The sequence below is a fragment of the Rhipicephalus sanguineus genome, chromosome 4 (genome assembly GCF_013339695.2).
Source record: "Rhipicephalus sanguineus isolate Rsan-2018 chromosome 4, BIME_Rsan_1.4, whole genome shotgun sequence".
In the NCBI taxonomy this organism is placed as follows: Eukaryota; Metazoa; Arthropoda; class Arachnida; order Ixodida; family Ixodidae; genus Rhipicephalus; species Rhipicephalus sanguineus.
In genome coordinates, this window is record NC_051179.1 from 27402486 (window position 1) to 27424154 (window position 21669).

Here is a 21669-nt window from a genome sequence, read left to right on the forward strand (position 1 = left end):
TAGCCTGCCTAGTAGCCCTTGGACAAGGCGTGAGGTGTACAGTGTCATATCTTCGTTTTTACAGATGGCTGCCGCACGGACGACCAGTGCTTACCCACTCAGTCGTGCCACCACAGCAAGTGTGAGAACCTCTGCCACGTTCCTGGAACCTGCGGCATCAATGCACTCTGCGTCATCGCCGCCCATCGGCCAGTCTGTTCCTGCGAGAGAGGATTCATCGGTGATCCAAAGATTGAATGCAGGCAGGGTACGTGCATCTTAGGCTTTATACATATACTATGTCTCTAGTCTGTCAATCCCGTTCCCCATCCCTAAGTAGCATGCCAGCGGTATACAGACGCCGGCAAAACTCTTTGTTTTTCTAATAAAGAGTCTCTCTCTCTCTATGTCGCTCTCGTCAAATGGCCCTGTAGCGATTCTCTTTAAATGCACCCAGAATATGGCGCACTGCCACAGTACTCTTGACCAAACATAAGTGTGTCACAATGTAGAGCAAATAGAAATATAGAACAATCTAGAATGTTAGCGGGAACCTCTACAGTTCTTGCCACCTTTGTCTACAGAGCATCACCTAGCTCAGCATTTTACTTTACTCAGTACTTCACTCTAACTACACTATGTCCATTTTTAATTGGAATTCTATTGCAACAGCATTTGACAATACATGCGAACACAGTATCATTTTTTAACACTGCCCACCAGTGACATATAGACACACAGAATCCTCTTCTGCAAAAGCATTGAATCAAATTCTTAGAGTAGCTGAAAAACGCTTTCTTTGTCTAATTACAGTTCCAGTGGAGCCCGCGAAGGAATGCCACGCAGACACCGACTGTGCCCTTCGACACGTGTGTGAGGGCCACAAGTGTATCTGTAAGTACATGCACTGCAAATCAGTTGCCAATTTGTCCATTTCTTCTTTTTATCCTGTAAGCAAGCTGCTGGAGTATAAGCTTTACAAGAAGTTAACATCTCCAAAGCAACAGGAAAAAGTTTGTTGTGAATTGAAAAATCATAGTCTTACGCTTCTTTGTAATGTAATCGTGAGAAGTCGTTGAACTAGACATGTCGCCGAAGCCAACGTTAGGACGAGCAGGGTCATGCCTTCGTCAGGGCAGGAGTTGCTTATTAGCAGCATCTTTATGCATACATTTTATCTATCGAGAGCCCGCTCTCCTCCTCCTCATTGGGTAGGGAGGAGAATTGGTGCATAGAAAAGGCTTCCAAGGCTTCCCTGATGAAGACAAGTCACTTAGAAGAAACTGTTGGCACCAACATTCTTTGTGCGACAACTTCTCATTATTTCAAGTCCCCATCCTCCCCTGAATTCCTCTTTTGTCCGGGTCTTCACAATGTAGCATGTTTAAAAGCGTGGATGTTCTGTTTCGACATATATGTTCCTTCGTATTCAAGTAGAGCAGCTGCTGTCTTATGTATTCTCGTTAATAGCTGGCTCTTGCTTACTGGCTGTAAGGCATCAATTCTAGAGAGTGTGTTGCATGCATATTCTAAACCCACACAATTATGACCAGCTCTATGTGCACATTGATCTCCCTGTGCTGAAATGATGTATTGACATCAATGCATGTTTTGTGGCACACAGATGGCTGCCGGTCTGACGAAAGGTGTACGGCTGATGAAGCCTGCATTAATGGCATCTGTCAGAACCCGTGCGGCGTTTACGGAGCGTGCGGTCGTAATGCCCTCTGCCGCCCCATCAACCATCACGCCGATTGCTCTTGCCTGCCGGGTCACCGTGGCAACCCCAACGTGGTCTGCTTCAGAGGTAAGCCTCAGTGATTGGTCAGCATGGGATTACTACCCTTGAACATTTTCAAACATCCTTTAATTGTACATCTCTGCAATATTAGTCTTGCACTAGCCTGGTTTGGATTGCATTATTGTTTGGCTGGTAATGTACTGTTTTGTATTGCGAATGTGTACTTTGCATGGGTCATGTGACCTTAGCAGTGGTGCAAAAACGGAAATACGAGCAAAGAAAGGAACCGATCTCACCAGAATCTTGTCGATGTGACGAAAATTTTCTCGCTAGCTTTTGTTGTGACATATTGAAATTATGGCATGCACCTTTTCTGCCATCCATGGACTGAAATATAATATAACTGATTAGTGACTATCATTGACACCAGTGGACTATAATATAATAAGTTATGTCAAAGTGTTTTCATACATGTGATTTATCTCTGTACCTAACTGTCTTTCTTTCCTTTTTTCATCTTCAGATGAACCAAAGCCTGAATGTACAAGAGACAACGAATGCCTACATGGGTTCATTTGTGACAACAACCGCTGCATAGGCAAGTATATGCATTTTTTTTTGTTATAGTGAGTGCACAACTTTTTCTTTTCGGCTGACTTTAATAAACAAAGATGTGTTAAAAATTATGGTTAAGTGCAAAGAAAATTGAAGCAGTGTGTTAAAAAAAAGCACTCCTAAGAACACTTTCATCGTTACCAAACAAAAAAGAAAGTTTTTATTCATATGCTGATTTATGAAGAGCTTGCTTGGAGGACAAAAGGCAGAAAATAGTTAATAAGGATAGTGGAAGTTAGTCTGAAAGACACTTCAAACTTCAGGCTGACAGTAGCCAACGTACAAAGACTGTTGTGGGATGGGCATATTTTTATCCGACCAACAGAAACCCGAAGGTACCAAGAAAATCCTGTTTTTCAGAATCCTAACGTTTTGCAGAAACATTTAAGAAAAAATTAAGCCTTACACCAGTATTATTTCGGGTCAATTGCTGTTCCATCTGACCGAGCAAATAGGCTAACTATATTGTATAACAAGGCCGAATTAATCAGCCAGTAGAAGCGCAGGGACGCGGAATGTCAACTAAATTTCTGGCAAGCATGTGTAATAGCAGTGGTGAGCTGCTTAGCCGATCTCAAATCAGTTGCCTGTTGTCACGTTACACAAGTGGGCAAACATACATGTGCACATACACATGCGGCTAAGCGAACGCATTGCACAACTGAGCGACCTGTTCTAACATGTGACACTGCTGTCTCGCTCCGTTTACAGAGGGCTGTCGCCACGACAATAACTGCCCCAACGAGAAAGCCTGCGTCAACGGCCAGTGTCACTATGTGTGCAGCCTGCCAAACATCTGCGGTGTTAACGCAGACTGCCAGCCACGCAATCACCGCGCACTCTGCTCGTGTCCATCAGGCTTCCAAGGCGATCCACAGATAGAGTGCAAAGAGAGTGAGTTGGGTTTTATTTCATCGTCATAATCTTCTTTTTCTTTTTCACTGTAAAATTGAGTGGCCTTGGTTTTTACTGGTGTTACTTAAGTATCATACTTGTTCTTTAGCTATTTTTCATCACTCGTACAAAATACATTTTTAGCAGAATTGTAACGTATAGCAAAGTAACATTATTATGTCCAAATTAGGCAGCCATGTCTCTCAAAGTGTTCCGGGAACATTAAGTTGTACAACATATAAGAGATTGCTTATTTTATCTTGAGTATCACTCTGAAACAGTTGTAACACAGTTGCTTCTACTTCTACTTTTATGCTGACTCAAAATCTTTTCACAGAATACCCAAAACTTTTTCAGTAACCACAGCTTGTGTTTGTCACCCTTTCTCATGTTTTGTCTCATTGAATCCTTTCTTTCCTTGCTTTTCAGTTCGAGAACCGGGCCCCTGCTTCCAGGACAATGACTGCGCTGTCGGAAGCATTTGCAGCTTTGGCAACTGCATTCGTAAGTGCTTATCTGCTTTACTTTGTTAATCTAGTAAATAAGCAGTGTTCCTCTTGGTCGAGGCTGTAATTAGGTTGCACGCTTTCGCTCATTACAAGTTCACACACAAAATGTCACAGCATATTACATAGGTAATAATACCTCGACTTAATTGGGTCAGGTTCCACCTGTTCAACTGGTTTAGTGATACCGGGATGAGGTGAGGCTGGAGTCAGCTAAACTTTGCCACAATTTGATACAGTCAGTACGTTCAGTTTTGCATTAATGCGTATCAAGTAACAGAAGTTTAGCTTGTCTATAAATAATTATTAGCCGCAATCAGTGTGTTGAACTACAATACTCCGAGGAAAGATTAATGAGAATGCGCTAATGGGATTTTTTTTTTCATCCCTTACAAAAGTGTAAACTGGACTAGAACAGGTTCTCTGGAGAAACTGTGGAAGGTTACTTCAAAAAAGAAAAAACTTAAGTTCAATAAATCATCAATATTGCTTTCTAGAACGTATTTTAAACGAAACCCCTACCAGCTGTTATTCCTCAGAAACTGACGAATATCAATCGATAACTAAGGTTCAGCATTCACAGAATTTTTTCGCCTTGGTGTAATATGACACAAATGCGTCTCCTGTATATTTGTCAACTTTGTCGTTCCTTCTATTACGCTTCCCAGCCGGCTGTCGCAACAACGAGAACTGCCCGTTCCTGGAAGTGTGCATCCGGAACGTCTGCCAGGACCCTTGCCGCTGTTTACGGGGCTTGCGGCATCAACGCCATCTGCAAGGCCATCAACCACGACAGAGTTCTGTGCCTGTCTTCCCGATCCACACGGGAGATCCGAAACACCACTGTGTCAAAGGTTAGCATTCCACGTTGTCCTCACGTGCCTTTGACAAAATGTGTACTCCGTGTGACATACTAAGCTCATATTGACATTCCTAAGATACTGTCAGTTGATATGTACTGTTGGATCAGAAATAGGTGTAAACAGTTAACGTAGATAGTATGTTACGTCTAACATATAGATGCACAACCATCCACATGTAGATTGTGTGCCTCCTAGTGTGATGTACTGTTTGCCGTTTTGCACACTTGCTGAGAAGTTATTCAAACGAACCAACTTGACCCTCAAAATATTCTCATGAATATAAAAACAGTTAATGGACCATATTGTATGAGTGGTAATTACTAATTTCATGCCCAAAGTCATGCCCAATGCACATTCAGCAATTACTAGTAGGTACACATCACTGCGGCGTTGTGTACTCTACTGTTAAAGCATGAAAACTGAAAAGCACTTGCTTCTTATTTTGTTTCAGCCCAACAGTACGCAAAAATGTATCTCTCATCATGGTACAATTTAACACCGATTGTTGCAATCATTACCAGATGTTCATGTCATACTATCTGCTAACAGTTAAGATAACAAAAGCAATAATTCGTAGCTCGGTTGCTTTGTTGCTCATCGAAAGTTTCACCCACTTGCTGAAGTTTGGTTAACCAGTGCTAAGTCAGGCAGCTTCTCAAGTGGCGAAAGGAAGTTCGTGTGGTCATCCTTTGAAATAGTAATCTTGACATCCAGTATAAGCCTTTTTTTGTGGGGTTGTAATGTTCATAGCTCTTACTTAAAACCTACAGCACTTTATTTTGTGTGAAATGTCAATTAATACTCACAAGGTGTTTTGTCGAGCTACAAACCAAGTATATTATGTAGCTAAAGTTCATAAACAAACTCCGTGCAGCGAGATATGATGGATATTGTTATGATCCTCGTTCACACTTTCATTGTGTGGTGATTCAGAATTCGAATGCTAACCATCACACGAACCAAGTATAATTTCTCTTTTTTTCACAAACATTATCTATAATTACTATTAGCCACTATTTCTTTCTGAATGTTCAAGCAAATTCTTTTCTGGGGCGGCCTGTATTAACATGATTTCTAACTTGTGCTTCGTCAACAGTGTTACCACCACCAGAGTGCACAAGAGACGATGACTGCTATTCTGGCCGCATCTGCGAGCTTTCCCATTGCAGAGGTAAGTGTGAAGTCTCCTCAACCTGTGGCTAAATAGAATAAGGCGTTCCGTAGAAATTTTCCAGTTGTTTTTCATATGCAATAATCGCATGGATGTGTCTGATGGAGTTCACAGTCGAGACAAATTTCTATGTTAAAAAAAAATTTCTATGTTAATCAGACTGAGAAAGTCAAGTACGCAAAATGCTGGCTGCGAAAACATCGCACCATACTTACATGTTCTCCTATGCACTACAATTTTGCTGACTCATTTGTGAACCGTGAAACTCTGGTACCTAACCTGACTAGCGGTGACTGTTAATTCCCTTTTTGTAATTTTTCCAACGAATTCAACAGTCACATATACAGAGGAACTAGTCTGTTTCTAGGCTCTCATACATGAGATATAAGACTGTGAACCTCGTATTCTCTGTTTAAGAGTGTCTGACTTTCAGTATCTCTCTCGCCTGAAAGCCGAGTGTTGAATCTTTGCTGGTTGTTTGACCCTTTAGTGGGCTGCCGAGCTGACAACAACTGCCCGCCAGACCTCTCCTGCATTGACGGACAGTGCCAGAACCCTTGCCAGCGCAGTGCCGTCTGCGGCCGAGATGCTCACTGCTCCGCGGTCAATCACAGGGAACTTTGCTCCTGCGAACATGGCTACACCGGCAACCCCGTTGTGGCTTGCGAAAAAGGTGACGCTAGATGCCAGTGAATGCATTGTTAAGCTTGAGTTTAGCAATTGTTACATGTTCCGACTTCATTATCTAAACACTTGTATAGGGATGGGTGAATAGTAAATTTGAGGTTCGAAGCGAATCCGAAATGAATAGTGATTTGGTCGAATAATTTCGAATCAAATAGTTCGAATAGTATTTACCGCATATTATTAAGAAAAATGAGCATTTTCGTCATGACCCTTGCACAATATTTTAAAGGATTGGAACTAGGTATGAGTGAATGTCACTTTTTTTGGTTTGAAATAAAGTGGAAGCAGCCTTGAATAAGTATCAAGATTTGAATAGCAGTAGGGTGCAAGTTATAAGTGGTACAATACGTTACAATTTAAAAATTACTATACTTAGCGCATATAATCCCATATAACATGCTTTTAAACTTTAGAAAATATGTACATTTAACTTTGAAGTGTGGCTTCGCGGCAGTGCAGATTTCCTCTGGATGGTTTGTTTCACGGCACAGCAACCAAACGCTGCAGTGAAACCACCTTTACAGGGGGTTATCTGCGGTCAAATGTATACCTATATTCGTTCATTTCGAATACTTCGAAATTTGGAATAATCTAAATTCGTATCGAAGCGAATTCGAATACTGTAATATTCATTCGAATATTCGAAACGCCCGAATATTCGCTTATCCCTAGAATTGTTATATGTTCTGACTTCGTTATCTAAACACTTGTATTCATGGGCCATGGCAAAGCAACGGAAAATGCTAATTTCTTGGCAGTTCCTTCATTATTGAGAGAGGGACGTGTTTTCTTGTGTTGTAAGCTGACTAGAAAATTCAGGGGGGACTTGTTATGAATTACTGCTTTTTCTTAAATAAGCTCGTAGCTTAACTGAAGTCATTGGTCTCAATTTCCCGCTTTTTGACAAACTACCTCAATTCACGGCTTCATGCAGCTCAAAAGATTAACACATGCATAATAGACAACCACAACTACTCGTGGCCGTCTGTTTTTGGTATCTGTGTTATACTTTTTGCGTTACCTAAGTGGGCTTCTACGGTTACGATGTAAGCTTAACTGACGACCTCCTACCACGACTCCTTGCGCAGTCCTCGGCCTCCATCACATGAGTAGTTAGTTGCTTCCTGTGAACTAACCAAAACAGAAATGTTGGGAGCACTTAACGCTAATCACTTCGTTCTTATCAATTGAAAACAGCATATGTTGCATATTGTTACATCTACGAATGGAAAAATATTATGACTACTACTACTGCTACAAACACATACATGGCAGGCTTAGACTAGCCATGACCTCGGATTAGTTTAAGCTTGCCACTGCCACAACGGCTTACTCATTTACTTAGTATGCATTCAAGTCCTGTCTCGCTGTTCTTCATAGTGTCTTCTCGTTTATCAATATAGAAAGGCCTTCCTTTTTACATGTTTCCTAATTTCTTACTATAGTCTCTTTGAGGGAAGTGGATGGGTATAGAGTTAGTGAAGTGGTTCTGTTTTTTTAATACAGAAAAAAAAGTTTCAAAGGGCTTGCTACATCTTGAGAAGCAATACTGTTGCCAGTAATGAATAGCATAATCACTGCTTCATTTGTGTTGATAGCAGTGATTGATATTTCTCACTAGTCATAAAATACCCACCAGAAGACTGGCATGCTGAGAATGTGACACTCCTGTGCTAGAGCGGTGTACTATTTCCATGATACTATTTCCATGAGTTCCATGGCCATTAGGTTCTATGCTTTAATTTTGTGAAATAAATGTTAGAAGTCCTAGTAGTTACATTTGCTGCTGCTTTATTTCATATGTGAAAAAACTGGGTGTCCTATGGTGAACAAATATTTCGAGTCAGACAATGGGATTCGCCAGCCATAACTTACATGCTTGACTCACACCGAATGTTCTTTTCAGTTCCTGACGGCTCGTGCAGAAGAGATGAAGAGTGTGGGTACGGAGAAATCTGTGCATCCTACAAGTGCATTGGTGAGTGAATAACACTTACTTACAATGAACACAATTAGGCGAACAAGTAGTGTTTTTAAAGTCGCAACATGAAAAAATATAAGGGCCACGTGAAAGGAAGAACATGAGGCAAACATTAATGTGGTAAAGTAGGGTCTCCAGAATATTTTGGATCAATGTACTTCGCATTCTCATAATTCAGGCCCCAACAGGATTGAGAGAAATAACCGTTCTCTCGTGGCTGACTAAAGTTCATCAACCAAAATTTATATGCCACGGACTAACACGTCAGCTCCGTATCACTGACAGAGCATTTTGAAACTTTCATGTACCACTTCACTCAATTAACCATCATAATTATACACGATGCGTAAGGTTTTTCGCTCAGTGTTTGTGCTTCATTTCCTTGCATTTTCCAGATGGTTGCCGCAACCACGATAACTGCCCATTCGACAAGGCCTGTATCAATGGACATTGCCAGGACCCATGCAGCCTTGGAGGAATTTGCGGCATCAACACCCAGTGCCGAGCTCTCTACCATGAAGCATCGTGCGAATGTTTGCCAGGTTATACTGGGAACGCTAAGGAACGTTGCAGCTTGAGTGAGTATGCGTGGTTACTGAATATTAATGTAAAGATATGTGCTGCTATTTTCTGATTGATTTTTGTGGGTTTCCTGTTGAAGAGTTCTGTTCAGTTTTCTGATAGGCTTAGCGTGGTCTCTGGGTAAGATGCGACTGTGCACGCTCTTTTTGATTACAGGCAATTCTCATAGTGTAAATTTCATTTGGCTAATCAACATTGCATGAAATGCTGTTAACGTAAATGATAATTGCCAATGCTTGAAGAAGGAGAATGGATGTTGAGTGAATATCCTTGATTGTTCAAGTTCTTCCATTTAGCCACCTTCAATTTTTAGGCATCTATTCCCTTATGCGAGCAAGACATCTTATCACTTGTTGCTTTTAATAGGTGTGTGCATCTTATCTTTTTCCTGTTCTGGATTTGACTAAATGCTATTTTGACTCAAGAGCAGCCAAAACAGTTTATTTTGCAAAACAACATAACTTGATTGTGACACTGAGTCAGAGGTGTAAGCCTCATCGTACAGTGCATGCGCACATTTGTCGTTCACACTAATGCACACTGTACAGTTGTTTCCTCAACGTAATGTCTTTTTGTGCGTGTCTTGTCTTGGCAGTTCCTCTTCCTGAATGCACCGAAGATCATCACTGTGGAACTGGATACGTGTGTGTGAACTCAAAGTGCAAAGGTAAGCTAGTTCAGTAACTCACAAATGTTAATTTTAATACTGATTGCACCAAAGAACTGAAGGTGTTTTACCAAAGCACTCTGGAGATTCCTTTGCGGTTGGAACTCCAGTAAAACCTAGGTCTCCAAGTTTGTTTGCTTGCATTCCAGTGCAATTGTTATGACATTATGCCTTTGGAGACTATAACTGAGAGGTTCTGACATATTTTGTAAAGCACTGCTAGAGCGACTGTTATTTTGTGTTACGCTGCATATTTGCAATATTCAGTTGGTTTCATATGATTAGATCTGCCTCAGTAGCCCAGTAACTATGGTGTTCTACTGCTAGACACAAGGTTGTTACCATGGCAACCTAATTTTATAGAGGGTTAAATGCGGGAATGCTCATTTGTGCAGCTTTACATTCACATTAAAGAACTTCAGGTGGTCAAAATTAATCCAGAGTCTTCAGCTATGGCATCCCTCATAGCTTCATCGTCATATAGTTAGAAATAGTCATCGGTCATGGAGCTCAGCACTGTTGAAAAACGCAGTTCTTCTTAGCCGCCATTTTTCTCTCTATGAAGTCATCTCTTGGTAACAAAATGTTTGCCTCTAGAGTTCTCCGACACCTTTCTCTCGATCTTTTCTAGACATCAACGAGTGTCTGCATGGCCGTGGCCCATGCGCGCATGGTGCTACATGCACAAACCTGCCCGGCAGTTACAAGTGCAGCTGTCCCAACAACCTAGTGGGTGACCCCTACCACGGGCGCTGTCGACAGCGCATCCAAGGCTGCACACGCGACACCGACTGCAAGGACAGTGAAGCGTGCAACACTCTGACGGAGCAGTGTTACGGTACGTCTCGCAGCTTTCACTTGGCCACAGTTTGGGTGATTTATGTGCAAAATCAGGCTAGCAGATTGTGGAAGAGATTTGAGTGCCTCTGACGTACGGGTGGAGGGTTTTTATTTAATTTCTAGCAACTATAACAGTTGCGATGCGGCAACTTTTCTGAAGTTAGCCATTGGTGGCGAGAAGCTCACCGGTGTTAGTAAAGGTTTGGCGAAGATAACTGTGTTCATCACTTGAATCATCACTGTGGACTGCCGAGCAATTCTCGCCAGTTCATGCCTTGGCAGGTTACAAGGTTCATTCATCCGGTGATGCTGAACTTGTCATAAGTGCAATCTCGAGCCATTGTGGCTGTATTCGAATGATGATGAAACACAAAAATATTCGTGTAACGAGTTTTGTACATTGTTCAGCTCTGGGTTTGTTCAGTTTGAGCGTTTTTAAGGAACTTTAGGTATTTGTTATCAGTGTTCAGCCCTCCACCGTGACATCTTTCATAACATATGTATAACATAACACATATCAACTAAACAATCAATCAGTCTTCGTGGATCAAACCGTTTGAGCTTCAATTTGAGAACAAGCACAATGAAGAATGCATGTTCTTGCAAATGAAATATTTTGCTTTTGAAGCTGTTTTTTTTTTAATGTGGTGTGGATGCTGACGTACTTGTTGTCGTTTCTTGCTTGGCAATGCAGATGCTTGTCTCAAGCCAGGTGTGTGTGGTCGGGCGGCCGAGTGCCGGGGTGTCAACCACCGGCCTGAGTGCTTCTGCCCGAGCGGGCTTCGAGGAAACCCCTACGTCGAGTGCACTATTGGTGAGTTGTGAAAAGGCGGCAATCCTGACTCTTGGATTCCTTCCTGCTGCCCCTATTTACAGTGCAAATACGCATCATATTCCTGCTGTCGTACCAAGTTCTTCTCTCTTTTGACTGCATGTCCAAACCATCTCAGTTTGCCCTCCTTATCAAAAGGCCACCGGCAACATTTCTACCCTCATTGTCTCACAGTGACATAAAAATGTGAATGTTCAGCTACAAGTAACAAAGGCAGCAGACATTTCCCGACATGGACAAGCAAAAAGTTTGAAAAACAGAATTTGTGCAATTGAGCAGTTTGAATTAAGCAGCTTTAAAATACATTGAAAACATAGTGGGCCAACCAACAATATAAGATTTGTTTGAATTAACCAAAGGTTTGAATGATCAGAGTTTTAATTATCGACAGTCTACTGTAATTTAAAAAGTGCTGTAACGCACTCAAGTCTACAGTCCTCGTTTCTCTTCCCTTGTTCCGGTGCAGCCCGGCCTTGTGCCCGCTACCAAGAATGCCCTGGAAACCTGCAGTGCCTTGGCGATCGTTGTGGCTGTCCACGACCATTCTGGCAAAAGAACTACTTCTGCATCTGTAAGTCACTGGCTCAGTCCTGCTTGCTGCTACTGGTACAGCTGCTGCAGCTCTTAGAGCTGCAAGAGCTGGCTTTGTTTGTTTGTTTGTTTGTTTGTTTGTTTGTTTGTTTGTTTGTTTGTTTGTTTGTTTGTTTGTTTGTTTGTTTGTTCCTACTATGGACATTATCATGGCCATGCTTTTTTTTGTATCATTCACTGGCTTTAATGACCAGTTTTGTGCTTTAACAACGGAGCAAAAGTCAAAGAAAAGACAGCATAAATTCAGAACTCAGAAACAGTTATTACTGGACGTGCTTGCATGAGTGCAGACAAATTAGCAATAAGATTGTCTGCACTTGCACAATTAGGAAAGAAGACATTCCCGCACCCATTTGAAGCCTAAGGTGTTATTAATTTTTTGCGAACGGACAACATTAAAAGCAGGTCAAGGGCATTACACAAAAGTTGCTAAAATTGATAAGGACATCTGCAGACATTTTAGGGTACAGTTGGGATGCTCTGGAGCTGGCAAGATACCTCAGTTTAAGCCATGGTCTAGGCATAGCATAAAATACCACTGTGGAGTATGTATTTGTAGGGTTAACAGAGATGAACAATTTTTTCATGCCTGAAGCAAACTAATTTGTAAAGTTGGTGTTTCTAATAGCTAGCAGCATACTTCAGTTGAGTATGTTAAAACTAGAGCTGTGCGAATAGCAAAATTTTGGGTGCGAAGCGAATTCGAATATTGAAGTGTGAGTGTGAATCGAATCGAATATTTTTCGAATATTTCTAGAATATTTTTCGAATACTTCGAAGCGAAATTGCAGAAAAAAAAGTTAGAGAGGATTCCTAAGCATATTCTTATGAGATAGCAACATGAAAGTGTTTCTTTTTGCTAGGTTGATGAAGCACTGGAGGGGTGGTGTTTCATAGTTGTCTTATCAAGAATGAGGCAATGTAGAGGCCGAATTGTATTTATGTACATGATTTAGTGCAACCAAAGTGTTGCCAACAACACTTTACCAGTGATAGGCAAAGATGCCATTTCCTCAGCCTCTCCTCCTCTTTCAACTTCTGTGGAAGCCCAAATGATGTGGTGGACAAGAATGTGCTTCCTTCAAGTCCGGAGTTCCAAATCTACCTCGTAGACGTCGATATACAAGAACATCTGAAATTTTGGATGTTAAAAAGCTTCGGCTTCAGATTTTTCAGACTTCCTACCCAAATTTCAGGTCCAAAACAGCATTAATTGAGCCCCCACCTCTGCCACATCTTTCATCTCCATGTTGGAACCAGCGTTTTCTTGAGTTAGTACATTTGCGACCGTAGCAGAGCTTGAAAGTCAGGTTTGCCGCAATACCGGGTTGTGATGAGGTGAAGCATATTGAAAATCTAGGGACAACTTCCAATTGGACGTTGACTGTCTCTTGGCAAAGTTCGACCGTAACGGAGCTTGAAAGGCAGCTTTGCCGCAATACCGGGGTGTGATGAGGTGAAGCATATTGAAAATCTAGGGACCGCTTTCAATCTGACGTTGACTGTGTGTTGACAAAGTTCGACCGCAACGGAGCTTGAAAGGCAGCTTTACCGCAATACCGGGGTGTGATGAGGTGAAGCATATTGAAAATTTGAAGGGGTCACTTTCAATCGGACGTTGACTCTATTTGTTTTTGGGAAGTTCGAATAGTAAAATTCCAGTGCGAATCGAATCGAATAGCAAACACTATTCGAAAAATATTAGAAATTTCGAATATTCGCACACCCCTAGTTAAAAGTTAATGTACCATCCAGTTGCACTATTTTGAGGCGCCAAGTTGCACCAAGGGCACGCCATGCCAGAAAAGTGTCTATTTACGAGTGGGTTTATGTTTGCATTGTGTGGCTTGTTAAACTACAGGATTCAGTTTGTTCTGGTGCCTTATATTATTACTGTCACCTGTGTGTTTTTTTACAGTTTAATATTTACGCTTTGTCACTGCTTAGCTTTGTACCTCGCTCCTAGTCTGTCAAGAAGCTTAGAGTAAAGGATACTCTTTAACAGTAGTCAAGGCAGTTTTGTTTACAAGAGAAGTCTATCACAGGAGGCATAAAATTCATCACTTGTGCTATTTCCCTGTTCTTACAGTGACTAGCGTCAATTGCTCCACAACCAATCCGTGCCCTGAACACCAGGAGTGCGTGTATGAAGGCAGCTACACTGGCTTCTGCGTCTGTCCCAAGGGATTTGCTCTCCTGCCTAACGGGGTGTGCAGAGGTGAGCCAATTGTGCTAGCACACTCTATGCTAAGGATTATGCAGACAAATCTGAAAAATTTCGACTAAGGTACTTCTCTATCAGCGTTAGCCACACTTGCTGTTCCTCTTTTGTAAATTTTGCATACATGTGTAAAAGTGTACTCTTGCTTCATTTTTAGACTGAAGGCAGAAGGTTTGCATGAGCATAAGTGACGCTGTACATTTCCTCCACTTTGTGGCTTACTGGTTGTGACATACTAATACACCTGAAGACAGTCGCAGTTCTGATTTTCAGCGTTAACAGCTGCACTTTGCTGAGAGAAGCATTCCAAAATGCTCATGTTCGGTAAAATGCTCGTTAAATAATTCCAGGTGGTCAAAATAAATCTTTAGCTCTCTACTAGTACATACTTCGGTATCTGCCATAATGAACAATGCTAAGCTTGCTTGCCATGCTTGCTCAGTGAAATCGATCAATAAATCAATTAATGATTTTCTTTCACAGACATTAACGAGTGCGAACAGCATCCTTTCCCCTGTGCCCACGGCGCCCAGTGCTACAACAATGTGGGCAGCTACCATTGCACGTGCCCACCAGGAACTACAGGAGAACCCTTCCATGCTGGATGTAAGTGTTAGCTTTGTGAATGTTGTAATTGTGGTGTCGCGTCTTACCAGTTTCGGTTTTGATTGTGTGACGCAGAGCGCCACACAACGGGTATTCCCTGTACAAAATCGGATGACCAAATCTCTTTGTTAATAAACTTCAGTCCCATCCCCGCTTTCCGACTGTCTTGACGCAACTGCGGGCGCTCCGGCGCTGAGCCGCCTTCCTAGCCCGCCGGACGGTACCTCCGGCGGCGACACTACAAAGTGGCGACGAGGTGAAAACAATGTAAGCCTCTACATACTTCGCCGGCATTTTGCGCCGCATTACGGGGCACCACCCCACTTGCAAGCTGCACGGACTACGGCCACACCCTGTGCACGACTGCCAGTGCTTGCTGGCACCGGTGATTCGCCAACGCATCCTGGCGACTGCGACTCAACAGTGAACCACGTTTCCAGCATGAGTGCCGCTATTCCTCCTCCGCCGTTTTTACAAACTCCGGGCACTCCTCCCGTGCCTTGGGCTAAATGGCGCCGTGTCTTTCAGGCGTACGTCGACGTTGCCGCCGGAGACACCGCCCGGCCCGCTCTGAAGAAGAGCCTCCTGCTGAATGCACTGGGAGTTGAAGGCCTGGATGTTTACTGGACGCTACAAGCTGCCCAGGAACAGGCGGGGAGCGGAGATGGCACTCGGGACGAAGGCACGCAAGATGAGTACATCGCAGCGCTCACGCTGCTCGAGAATCACTTCAAGGCGCCCAGCAATGAAATACTAGAGCGTCACTACTTCAAGCTACGCAAACAGTTACCAGGGGAATCCGTTACTGATTATGTTTCTGCACTACAGACGATGGCCAGCAGATGCAATTTCGGGACTTCCGTCAATGCCATGGTCCGCGATCAGCTCTTCAGCGGAATTACCGCACAACAAGTCCGCAGACGACTTCTGCAGCTGGGACCTACCCTTACTATACATCAAGCAATACAAATTGCCAAAGAAGAGGAGCGTACCGAACTCGAAATGCAGGAGTTCGCGAACGCGCAAGTTGACAGGGTCGGATTTCAAGCGGGTACGCAAGATGGCCGCCAAAGCACTTCACAGTGGGGCTCTTCGATTTTCCATTTTCTGGCAGCCCGCTGGCTGCCAGAAACCAGCCAGCGGGTTCCGGTTCTGACAGGAAATGACGTTATATCACGTGGCCTAAAAACTTCTGGCAACCAGAAAGTGGTCGGGAGAAGTAAAATCGAATTTTGGGCTCGCGGCTGGGCGGCTCACAACTGCGTCGTCTGCTCCAACATGCTAGTACAAATTTTGTTAGCTACGATCGCTGGGCTGGTGGCCTTGCTGCGCGCTCGCAGGCTCCGCAGGCGTCACCAAACCGTTGTGTGCGAGGATGAAAATGTCGAAGAGCTCGTTGTGTGTCTGCTGATAAGCAGACTGCAACGAGAAGAACGGCATAGAGTTCCGCTGTATGTTGAGAACGTCGAGCGCCGTGTTATGTCTAGAATTACTTGCGCAGCCCTGGTTGAGGAGCTTGAAGCTTCGGCATTTTATCCTCAAGGCCTCCGAGAACGACCGAAGATTTCGGCCGAAAAGACGCGCGCTTCTTGTCGCACTGGCCGAGAGCGGCCGAGGGTCCCGAGGCCTTTGCATTCCGCGGAGTCCACGCAAAGATGGTCGCGAGCGCTCATCGTCCCTTTTGGCGTCTGCTAGCCAGAAAACGGCCAGAGAGCCGCCAGACCAAAATCGTCCTGGCGAGTTCTGGCGACCCGCGGGTCGCCAGATGCAGCCAGAGAGCGAAAAACGAATGCCCACCGGAAGTGCGCGCGCGGTGGGCGGAGCAACCAGAGAAAAAACGAATGCGTTCTGGCTGTCTCTGGCAGCCCGCGGGTAGCCAGATGTAGCCAGAAGTGGTAAATCGAATAGGCCCATTCCTTTCCACCAAAACAAAAGAATCATGGCCGCCGGCCTCCCCGACAGACCTCGGGAGGGAGCCAACATGGCCGCTCGCAACATGACACCCGTCCTCATTCTTCATCGGACTCTGCGGGACAGCAGAATGAACCGCACCGATCTGAATCGAATTTCTGCTATAGATGCGGATCGTCTGAACATTACGCAAATTTTGCAAACTGTCCTGCCCGCAACCGCACTTGTTCTGCCTGCGGAAAACGAGGCCACTTCAGAGCTGTCTGCCGCTCATCAAATGTCCGAACTTCGCAACAAAACGTAGTTCAAGTGCAAGATACTGCAGTAACAAATACAGTTACTATTCTCAACGTTGATGAACGCTCCAGCCGTCCTTCGCCACTGAAAATTTCTGTTCAAGTTGGCCAAGTCAACATTCCTTTTCTCGTTGACACCGGTGCGACCGTCTCATTGCTGAACTTACAAGATTTCAAGCAGTACTTTCCGGGGACCAGACTCCTTGACTCCTACATTGTCCTTCAGGACTATTCCAAGAAATGCATTCCCCATGTCGGATACTTCTCTACAAACGTCCGGTACAACGATACCACTGCTACTGTCACATTTTACGTGACAAAAGAAGGTTCTTCACTTCTCGGTTTGGACGCCATTCGCAGCCTCCACATACACATCGATGGCGCTACATTGTCCTGCTCGCAAGTTTCAAGTACAGCAACTCCAAGAATTCCTGCCAATGCTCCGTCCGAATTTCATCACCTCTTCACCCAGGAACTTGGCCTGGTGAAAGGCTACATGCACGAAGTGAAACGCCGCCCAGGTGTGCAACCTGTAGCTGCCAAGCTTCGCAGATTGCCATTCCTGCTTCGACAACAAGTCTCCGATGAACTTTCCCGTCTTGAAAATGCAGGCGTCATCGAACGTGTTTCAGCATCAGATTGGGTCTCTCCACTGGTCGTGGTGAAGAAAAAGAACGGTTCCTTAAGACTTTGTGTGGACTTGCGTGAACCAAACAAAGCTATCGTGATTGATGGGTTTCCCTTGCCCCACATCGAAGAACTTCTCCAGCAACTTACAGGTGCTGTTTACTTTTCAAAGCTAGATCTTGCATCAGCATACCATCAGGTTAACTTGTCAGAATCAAGTAGGGACTTAACCACTTTTGTAACGCATGATGGTTTGTTCAGATTCCGTAGAGTCTGCTTCGGGCTTGCATCTGCCCCTGCTGTGTTTCAGAAAATGATGTCAGACATTTTGAAAGGTTGTTCTGGAGTACTATGCTACCTAGATGACATTTTGGTCTGGGGTCGAACGCGTGCTGAACATGATGCTAATTTACAAGCAGTACTAAGCCGCATAAGCAACACAGGAATGAAACTAAACGACAAATGTGTCTTTGCTGTCCAGGAAATCCAATTTTTAGGACACAATGTCAGTGCCAGAGGATTGTCTCCTCTTGAGTCCAAAGTGCATGCTATCGTTAATGCACCTGCTCCTACAGATTGTAAATCCTTGCATTCATTTCTTGGTCTCGCTGGCTATTACTCAAAGTTCATTCCTCATTATGCTGACGTTGTTGAACCACTGCGCTCCATGTTGCGCAAAGGCCAAACATTTCATTGGTCGCATGAAGCCAATTCGGCATTCAACAGTATCAAAGCAGTACTGGCTGAAAACCCAGTCATTCAACTCTTTGACGAGAAGCTTCCGATAGTCATAACGACTGATGCTTCCAACATAGGTTTGGGTGCTGTGTTTCAACAACGCAAAGGTGACCAGTTAATCACAATTGCTTTTGCTTCGAGAACCTTGTCACCTGCTGAACGCAGATATTCTACTGGTGAGCGTGAAGCTTTAGCATGCCTCTTTGCTTGCGAGAAATGGCATGTATACCTCTGGGGTAGACATTTTACGTTACGCACTGATCATCAAGCACTTACTACATTACTTTCTGCTGGATCAGAGGGCCGACGCCCATTACGCATTTCACGCTGGTGCGCCAGACTTTTGTACTACAACTTCACTGTACAGTACTGCAAAGGTTCAAATAATGTTGTAGCAGATGCCCTTTCCCGTCTGCCTTTGCAACTTCCAGTCTCACCAGACTTGGAAGAAGAGATAATCTCGCTTGTCACTCCATGCATCAGTAAAGCTGATCTACAGGCAGCAACTGCTGAGGATACTACTTTGCAACAAGTAATTCCATACATTGCTAACGGATGGCCAGAAAAGAAATCTCTTCGGCCAGAACTACTGCCCTACTTTGCAATCAGAAATGAGCTGTCTTGTGTAGACAACTTAGTTTTCCGAGCAGATAGAGTAAGCATTCCTGCTTCACTCTGCAATAAACTCGTACAGTTGGCTCATGAAAGTCACCCTGGAATTGTCAGGACTAAGCAGCGACTTAGAGAACGATACTGGTGGCCTGGCTTAGATAGCCAAGTTGAACGTGCAGTTCGCGACTGTGTCGTATGCCAAACAGCAGATAAATCTGCTAAACCAGTTTTTGCACCCTTACAGCCTGTTCCATGGCCAGACAAACCTTGGGAAAAGCTAGGCATGGACATTGTTGGTCCACTCGAACGTGCTCCTTTCGACTGCAGATTTGCAATCACATTAGTTGACTACCACTCTAAGTGGCCTGAGGTTTGCTTTACCCATGCAGTCACTTCAGACGCAGTAATTACATTTCTGTCAGCACTTTTCAGTAGGGAAGGTTTCCCAGAAGCAATCGTCACGGACAACGGTCCTCAATTTAAATCTCAAATATTTGAGAAGTTCCTCTCCGACAGAGGCATACAGCATATTTGCTCTTCGAACTACTATCCACAATCTAACGGTCAAGTTGAACGCTTCAACCGTGTTTTGAAAGAGCAAATTCAGCTCGCTCAACTTGAATGCCGCCCACTGAAACAAGCTGTAACAGAGTACTTAGGCACATATCGCTTTACGCCTCAAGCTACTACAGGCTTGTCGCCTGCACAACTTCTGCATAACCGCCAACCGCGTTCTGGAATTGACATTGCAGGGTTACACCCGAACTCTCCCGCTCCTTCGCCAAGTTTGGATCCTGTGAGAACACGAGTGTTCCACAAGCAACAGGCAACTAAGCAACGCATTGATTCTAAGCGTGGAGCAAAACCTCCCAAGCTACAAGTGGGCCTTAGAGTTAAAGTTCGTCTGTCAGGGAAGCAGAATAAATACAGAGGTCCTTATACAATCCTTAGTCAAACTGGATTCGATTCCTTCCGCCTTAGTGATGGCAACGTCTGGAATGCATCAAAGCTGGTAGTTGTTCATGCCGAGCAGAATGCAACGCCACAGCAGAATTCATGTCCTCCACCTAACACATCGTCCATGCATCAACATAATTCTTCCCCACCTCCATGTTCTTCTGCAGTTCCACAGTTAGTGCGACTTCCACTAACCACCTTGCAGGCACCTTCACAACAATCGGCTGATGTGCCCAGCCCCAATGCAACGTTTCTCGAAGGGGGGATAGATACGTCGACTAACATGCCGCCTACGGAAAATCTCGAAACTCTGCCGCGTTCGCTCTCCGATGAGCGTGTAGGTGAGCCCCAAGGCTCAAATTCCTCTACTGACCGTCCCCTTCGTCCCAAACGGCACCGAAGAAAGCCGACTCGATACAAGGACTACGTTCCTTGATATATATATACATTTTTTCATAATACTCATGTTTCACATACTACTATACTGCTTATATACCACTTTATATACTACTTTCATATATTACTTACTACATAATCCTTTTTGGGGAACATGTGACTGACATTAAGTTCCTAATTACTACTTATACTAGTTCATAAATGGGCTCATGCAATAAAAATAAAAATTCATTACATCAAGTCTACGTCAACTCTGGTCACATAAATATTGTCCTAATAAAGAATACATTCCTACATGTGATAACTATTGTATAATGATGTTACTTATTTTTGCGCATTTTCTTACAAGATGTTCAAGGATTGTGTGCCAACGTGTTACTTCATACAAACTTTTCAGTGCCTTACCACTGTATAATGTCATATACAGAGTACAACTCCTTTCCTTTTTAGGGGGAGATGATGTGGTGTCGCGTCTTACCAGTTTCGGTTTTGATTGTGTGACGCAGAGCGCCACACAACGGGTATTCCCTGTACAAAATCGGATGACCAAATCTCTTTGTTAATAAACTTCAGTCCCATCCCCGCTTTCCGACTGTCTTGACGCAACTGCGGGCGCTCCGGCGCTGAGCCGCCTTCCTAGCCCGCCGGACGGTACCTCCGGCGGCGACACTACAGTAATGAGCAGCAGTTGATATATAAAACAAAACAGTAATGCATTTTTGTTGCAACTTTACAGTCAATACAATTGAGTGCAGAGTTGTGCATGATGATAAGAGTATTTTTTGTTCGATTGACTGCTTCTTTTTGCACTCTCAGGTGAACCACCCAAGGGAGAATGCACACATGACAACGACTGTCCCAATAGCAAGGCTTGCGACATTCACATGCTGAAATGTTACGGTGAGTACACTTGTGCAAAGTAATAGGCTACCTCAGCACTGTACAAGTAACATAAAAATGCTTGCAGAGTGCTGAGCTTTGTTTACGCAACGAAAAACTCCAGGCTTCCAGTTTAATCCATAGCTCTTAGAACACTGCCTCTAATAGCTTAAGTCTTGCTTTGAGATGCCAATCAATCAACAAATATTGAATGTTGTCATCACCAGATCCCTGCCTGGTGCCTGGAGCCTGTGGAGAACACGCACGTTGCCGAGCAATCAACCACAAAGCTACCTGTGAATGTCCTGCGGGATACACCGGAAACCCGCGCAACTACTGCTATAAATGTAAGGTTCTTCCCAAATTTTCCTTTCCTTTTGTAATCTAACTGTGTACTTTATGTACAGTTTTATTCTTTTGCTTCAGTAACTACGCTTATCATCTTCACGTGTGCTACAGTGGTGGTGAATATATTTC

General features: G+C 43.8%; 1 protein-coding gene across 1 annotated transcript in view; it reads left to right on the forward strand.

Moving 5' to 3' along the window:
- The window catches only part of LOC119389671 (uncharacterized), a 324685-nt gene that overhangs the window by 285909 nt on the left and 17107 nt on the right, over positions 1–21669 (forward strand). Inside the window, 22 exon segments of the mRNA XM_037657032.2 lie at positions 65–247; positions 793–873; positions 1604–1786; positions 2244–2318; positions 3047–3229; positions 3659–3733; positions 4404–4477; positions 4479–4535; positions 4537–4554; positions 4556–4589; positions 5695–5769; positions 6260–6442; positions 8363–8434; positions 8833–9015; positions 9615–9686; positions 10318–10524; positions 11221–11340; positions 11825–11929; positions 14039–14167; positions 14654–14776; positions 21130–21213; positions 21420–21539. Of these exon segments, the coding sequence (XP_037512960.2) occupies positions 65–247; positions 793–873; positions 1604–1786; positions 2244–2318; positions 3047–3229; positions 3659–3733; positions 4404–4477; positions 4479–4535; positions 4537–4554; positions 4556–4589; positions 5695–5769; positions 6260–6442; positions 8363–8434; positions 8833–9015; positions 9615–9686; positions 10318–10524; positions 11221–11340; positions 11825–11929; positions 14039–14167; positions 14654–14776; positions 21130–21213; positions 21420–21539 (2436 nt within the window).